The following is a 7,106-nucleotide window of genomic DNA, read 5'->3' as shown; positions in this document are numbered from 1 at the left end:
TGTTCACAGCCATAGCTAAATGAATGTTGCAAGACATCTAAAAACGTTACATAATACACATTTATTAAATGTGTGCATACAACAATTCTGCATAACGCTGTAAAGAAAGTATAGCAAGGAGCCTACAGCTAGTAGCCGAGTCGAGTTCCTGTAAGTAGCACAAAGTGTTCACCCATGTCATAATCACAGGTAATTACCAGTCCTGCTATCTGTCTCCAGCCTTCATATTGATTCAAAGTACCTTTAATTGAATTGCTGTAATTTTTGCCCCTCCCTTAATGCAGTGACTTGTAGTGGAAATGATCCCATGACGTCTGAGTCCCTCACATGTCCCCCCTGGGAGGGAGAGAAGGTCCATGTCTTACTTTGCTTACCATAAATACAGCATTCCTCTTCAGTCTCACATTGACGCCCCGGGGACACTAGCTCAGTCAAACCATGCAGTAAGATTTCTGCCGTTTGTTTCTTGGACCACTTTCTGCAAGACGGAGAGTCCTAATCTGCAGCTCTGCGCCTGCTGTGTGCCAGCTCTGAACACCTGCTGCACTCTCCTGCAAGAAAGGAAAGAAACTCCAAACAAGGCTACACTAATCATTTCAAGGTTTCTTCACTATCTCATTAATTCATTCTCTCTCTCTCTCTCTTTTTTGTCTTTCTCTCTCTCTTTTTTTGTCTTTCTCTGACTCTTTTTCTTTCTCTCTCTCTCTCTCTCTCTCATCTCTCTCTCTCTCTCCTCTCTCTCCTCTCTCTCTCTCTCTCTCTCTTCTCTCTCTCTCTCCTCTCTCTCTCTCTCTCTCTCTCTCTCTCTCTCTCTCTCTCTCTCTCTCTCTCTCTCTCTCTCTCTCCTCTCTCTCTCTCTCTCTCTCTCTTTTTCTGTTTCGTGTTTTAATATGTGTATCTTTCAACCTTTTTTCCCCCATTGATTTAATTATTTATTTATCTGAAAGCACTAAGTCCCCAATACAGTCTATGTGGAAAGTTAGAATTGTTTATAGTAGGAGAATTTTGTTTGTTCTGCATTTATTTTTAACTGTTGCATTGGTCGACTTACATACAGAGACAATTTATCTGTGATTTAATGTTAATATTAATTAATAAAACAAGTAGTAATAATAATAATAATAATAATAATAATCGACGCATGAAAAGGATTTAGAATCTTTATTGGAATCATACATTTTATGTAGTATTTTTGCATTACATTTTGCTCCCTTTTTGCAGCGGAAGACTTGAAAAAATATTAACCCCTATGTTTGAAGGCAAAATCAAGGCAAGTCTGGAGCAAAAATCTGCACCATATGTATAAAAGGAAAAAAATCTAATTGAAATCAATGTATTTCTTTGATACAGTACATCTGGAGCACTTTTTTTTGCCACAGAGTTGCACCATTTTTGACTTGATACAGAATAATTTTAAAATTAATAAAGCATTTTCGATTTACTGACCTATAACTTTTTTTTTACTAACATGAGGTTGTTTGCTGAAGTCTTCCAGCTGCAACACTGGGGCAAAAAAAGTGTACTAGATTTAGAAAAAAATCTCTAATTGCTTTCAATTGTATTGCTTATCATTAATGAATGCGGTGCTGTCTTTGCACTGGCTTTTCCATTGTCTTCCAGCCAGGAGACATTAGTAAACAGACCTCAAAATGTCCCATAAAATGCGATAAAAACATGTGTAGAAAAGGAAGTGAGTATACAAACTAACAATATTAAGAACATTACAACTTCTATGGGGCGTTGATCAAAGATTCTCAGCTGCAATACAACGGCAAAGAAACGGCACCAGATTTATTAGGATAAATACATTCCTACTGAAAACAGTGGAGTTTTGTTATTCTATCAACCTGGTGCAGTGTTTTTGCAGCAACTTGCTCTGGACAGTAATCTCATATTAAGTTGATTTCTCACACATGATAATATGTTTGCAGATGCAAAAGTGCACTAGTCTGCTGTTGGTCTCCGTTCTCCTGTGTGCCACCCTCTCGCAGACTTTTGGATTAGTTCTTTCAGTAAGTGAAACTTTGAAGCATACTGCATGCATTGGCTACTTTTATTTGATCTTGTTTTTAGAATGGCACCTGCTATCATATTTAGTTATCAACCTTAGAAAACATTTTGAATTGAGGTATCACAGAACAAAGAAATAGGAGATAAATAGTACTGAAAAAGATTGCAGTTTATTAATGGACCGAAGCAGTGGAAAAGTCCCAATGCTTCTAAAAAAGAAGTGGGCACCTACAATTAATACATTACAGTTCTTCATTTCAAAGGCGGAAGGAAGGTGTAAATAGCTGGAAAGGACATCTAGAGTTATTTATTGAAAGTATCCAGGATGCAAACTGGTTACAAAATAACAGCATGACATTGATCAAAAATGCATTTATTTAACAAATATTTTTAGTGTATGTATATCTTTATTTATATAGCGCCATTTATGTACGTAGCGCTTCACGGCAGGAACACACGTGACATAGTAATGTAACACATAATTGGAATAAGCGCTTGAGACATAAAAGTAACATTAGAAAAAAGGAGCCCGTGCCCCGAAGAGCTTACAATCAAAGTGATTCTTCGTTTTATCTGGCACAAATTATTTCCCCAGTTTTGCAGCCAGGGGACTTCAATAAATATCTTCCAGCATTTTCAAAATGCAGATGCTACTATGTGTAAAAATCCAACAACCCTCCTCAATCTATTATACATAATTTTCTCATGTTATGAGGGTCATGTGTCAAAGTCTTCTAGGTGCCAATCTGGGGCAAATTGGTGTAAAAATATTATTCCCACTTTATCAAATAAATAAAAAGTCAATGTCAATAAGAATTATTTTCCTTCATAAATTTGGTGGAATATTTTATCACACATTTTGAACACTTTAATAAGTGATCTTCAAAATATTCCAGTGAATAGTCAGAGGAGATGACAGAGGCCATCAGAACAACTAACATTTAACTGTAGATGCACCATACATATTAAAATGTTAGAAAACGTATGGGTAGCTATTGTAGTTATGGTAGTTATGGTAGCTAGTTTACAAGTAATTTAAAATATTAAGTTATACTGTACACAGTTAAGAACATCAACACCTGTTCCAACCCTGGATTGTATAAGGTCCAACAGCAATCACACAGGGCTCCACTAAGTGTCCTACTGAAATGTGATCTAACAATTTGCATCTCCGGTGATTACATTGTGATGTTTTGAACAATGTAGTGCGACTTAAGCCCCAATTCTCCACTGATTTGTTTCTCTTAAATTATTTCCATTTTTAAATATAATTCAAAAGTATTTTCCTGGTTTTAAAAATGGATAAAACGTTCCAGTCTACCATAAAAACATTGCTTTTTGAAAAAGCAAAAATTGTACATACTTCCTGTACAATTTTAAATAGATTTGGAAATGTAAAATTATAGGGTACAAGCCCTAATCTGTTTCTCCCTGATAAAGGCATCATTAAATAACAGTTCATATCTTTCTGCCCCAGAATTGCCCAACTTCTGCTGTAATATATACAGTATGCCCCTTCTGAGGTTATGAATCAGTGGCCTAAGTACTAGGATCATATGAATTTGTTTTGTCTATCTGAATTTTAGTACTAAAAATTAGTACACACCTTCATAAAATGTGCGTTGTATCTATTAAGCTCGTTCTGTGACTTCATACGTATGTCACAAACATCTAGTTTGATAAGAAGTTTGACAGATTGCGTCATTTTCAATACCTGATTGATTCAATTTAAATGAAACCAGAATTATCTGTATTTTTTACATTTAAAACTAGTATTCCTTACTAGTTTAATATTTTTTACAATAGCCATAGTGTAAAAACAATACATTTTGTTAACCTACTGTATATAATGAAACATCCGTGCTGCATCTAATACATCATTGGTTGATACATAGTAACCTAATTCTGTGCTAACAATATAATCATCGTTTTTAGAATTTAAACCAGTTTTAACATGGCCATGATTTTGATGCAGGTTCAATGATATTTTTGGTGTACAGATAAAAAATGTCTTAGCACATACCATATACATACTGTATGTGCATCATACTCAAGCCATTTATGTGCACCCAAATGTGTGACTGAACTAATGTTTAATGCTTAAGCATTGAGAAATAAAAGACTAGGAAACAGGCATACCCAAGCGCAATACAATTTGAGATTGTTTCATATATACAGTAGACACAGAAGTAAAAAGTTCTGCATCATATCTGCGCCAAATATTTGCTTTACATCACTTAGTACATTGGTCCTTTTAATATTAAACTCCCATCTGTATGTTTTTTTAAATCAGTTTCCTGGGGACAGCCCAAAAAATTATACCAGATTTATCAATACAACATATCCCATTGATTTCTATGGGTTTCTTTGTATTGGGTCTATATATCAATGCAGCAAACAAAATGTGCTTTACCACAGCTTTGTTTTTTGGAGCATAAGCAAGAGCAGTTTCTTGTATCAGCTGCATCAGTTTGATTTGCCCCACTTTAGATTTGGCGGGTTTTATTTGGCAAACAAACGGAAAAAAGAACGGCGCACAAAGATTTTGGGGGGTTTGATGTATCAAGGCAAATTGACAGCATAATTGCATCATTTCCATCCTGCCCTCTTTGTGTCAGTGTATTTAGATCTGTGCTGCAAGTGTTGCACCGATTGTATCACTTTGCGATATGGGGAGGGACAATAGGAGAAGGTAGGGAGGAGTGACCCTCTACACAGATTGTAATTAGATGTAGCAAACTCTGCGTCTCTGTGCATCACTTTTGTTGTATTTGTGGTCTGATGTAGCGTCAACTTTTCTGGCTAACAATTTGCATCGAATGTAAGAAACACTTTCAAACATTTGATGCAAACGCACGCAGGAAATGGAGCGATGTGTTGAAACAAACTTTTACAGTATGTGCACTTTCTTTAGGATGACACTCCCCCCAAAAGAATTGCAGACAGAGACGCAGACTGGATACTCCCCCAAAAAGAAACGCAGATTGTGATACTTCTTATTATAATCTGGGTGTTATATAACTCCTCCCGAACTCCTACTGACACTCCCCAAATCGCAGGCTGATGCACGTGGCATAAAAACTTGGAACAAGACCTTGATATATTGTCGGAAAAAGATGCAAGATGAAAATGACACAGTTTGTGTAAATTTTGCTCCAAATTTACCTTGGTACTTCACATCCAATATATTTATTAAAAAAAAATGAATCCAATTAAAATTCTCATTGTAGTTTTTGTTTTGATAAATCTCGTGCAATTTCTTTGTACCAGTTTTACCTCCTTTTTTCATCATATTTGCAGAAACGCTGCCAATTTTCTCAAATTGTGACGCTTGATATATGTGGCCCATTATAGTTTGCATGGCATTTTATAGCCTATACAGATGTAGCCAGACTCCCTGTCCCTGGCTCCGCCGTTGAAGACGCAAAGGCCTGCTGTGGTCGAGCTGCGGAGGGTTCATGCTGCGAAATGGGACTCCCTGCAACTTTAATCCCCTGGTGCCATGACTACCATGGTCACGTGACCACGGGTGGCAGCGGAACAGAAGACAGTATTCTTGCTACATCTGTACATTCCAAATAAATTAACTTTTTGTCCTTTTTGAACAGGTTAATATTTGTTCTGACATTAAACTTTGTTTTTTTTTTTAATAGGGAAAAGATAAACGTGGCTGGACACTGAATAGTGCAGGTTATCTACTAGGACCACGTAAGTGATGGAAACCATCTTGTGTACTGTATGTTGATACTTAGGTTAATGTTGACCGGCACAGAAGCAAACAACTGTTAAACCACATTAAAAATAGTTAAAGTTGCAAACCGAGAGGAAGGTTTTTAAATCTCATGCCTCTACATTTTTATTTGACTAATGTAATCCCAAATGAGTTTTATGTATTTCAACATATTTATCAAAGTGAAAAATACCAGTGTATTTTACAGGACCTTTTTCTTTGATTAATCCTGGTGCAATGTTTTGTTTTATGGGGGTAATTCTATATGTCCTGAAGTGGCCGTTCGGTCCGTTATCAGCCGAAAATACCCATGCCGTCAATGGAGATTTTAAAATTAAAAGGGCTCCAAATGACCACTTCAAAGTATATAAAATATACCCTTAAGCATCAAAGCCCAGGTTGTGCAATTTGGGGAAAAAATGAAAAAGGCCCCAATAGGAAACAATGGGATTTTTTGCTTAGATTAATTTCATGCAGTTTTTTGCCGCCATTTTTGCAGCTGGGAGATCTATATATATGCCTTCTAAGTATCAAGGCAAAGTGTGCGATTCCGGAGCAAAAATATGTTTCACAGTTATAAAAAAAATACAAGAAAAAAACAATGGGGGCCTATGTACTGTATACAGGCATCAATTGTGGTTCACTCGGACGCTTAGCGTCCATATATGCTTTCTATGTGCTTCCATTTAGCCCACAATGTGATGGCCTACACTGAGGATATCCACTCTGAGCCATAGAGAGTATTTGGCCCGTTAGTGAGTTACTGCATTTACTTGATCACAGGCGACATATATATTGTTCATAATGAGCCTGTAACAGGGGACTTATCCCTGTTCACAAATGTGCCTCTAATCCAGCAGTGTGGTGGTTAACTGCTGGTAGGCAATTAACTAACACCATCTGGCTGATTGCTTAGAAAAGCCTGTCTTTTGAGACAGGAAGTGAGACAACTTTGCTCACACCTGAGCTGAACTTTGGAGACAGAGCAGAAATTCCTTAGTCCACAACTGGGCTGAACCAAGGAAGGGCAGATGTCTTGAGCGACAAGCCAAGGAGGACAAGATTCTAACCTGGAGCCTGACATTTTCTGTGCACACAAGGGTGCGGATCCAGGAGAGCAAAGACGCTTCCCCTACAGCAGCCCAGCTAACAGATAAGACTTTTTCGTATAAGACTATTATCTAGGTCTGTGTATTGATAAATGTCTCCATGATTTGGGGCTGGTAAAGAGCCTAGCTAACCAACCCAGTCAGAGAGGGCTGAGCTACATGTGTAGATAGTCTCCAAAGCAGAGATAGGTTTTCTTTGTTTGGCTCACTATTTCGCTTATGTTGATTTTTTGCTGTGTTTTAAGCGACAGGCACAA

General features: G+C 37.2%; 1 protein-coding gene across 1 annotated transcript in view; it reads left to right on the top strand.

Moving 5' to 3' along the window:
- The first annotated feature begins 378 nt into the window (after nucleotides 1-378).
- The window catches only part of GAL (galanin and GMAP prepropeptide), a 29,442-nt gene continuing 22,714 nt past the window's right edge, over nucleotides 379-7,106 (top strand). The window contains exons 1-3 of the mRNA XM_075566632.1: nucleotides 379-601; nucleotides 1,932-2,012; nucleotides 5,664-5,718. Of these exons, the coding sequence (XP_075422747.1) occupies nucleotides 1,932-2,012; nucleotides 5,664-5,718 (136 nt within the window). The 5' untranslated portion in view covers nucleotides 379-601. The remainder of the gene's footprint in view (nucleotides 602-1,931; nucleotides 2,013-5,663; nucleotides 5,719-7,106) is intronic.

This window comes from Ascaphus truei, chromosome 12 (assembly GCF_040206685.1).
Source record: "Ascaphus truei isolate aAscTru1 chromosome 12, aAscTru1.hap1, whole genome shotgun sequence".
NCBI classification, from domain to species: Eukaryota; Metazoa; Chordata; class Amphibia; order Anura; family Ascaphidae; genus Ascaphus; species Ascaphus truei.
Note: the sequence above shows the minus strand (reverse complement) of the source record. Positions and strands in the feature narration are given on the sequence as shown.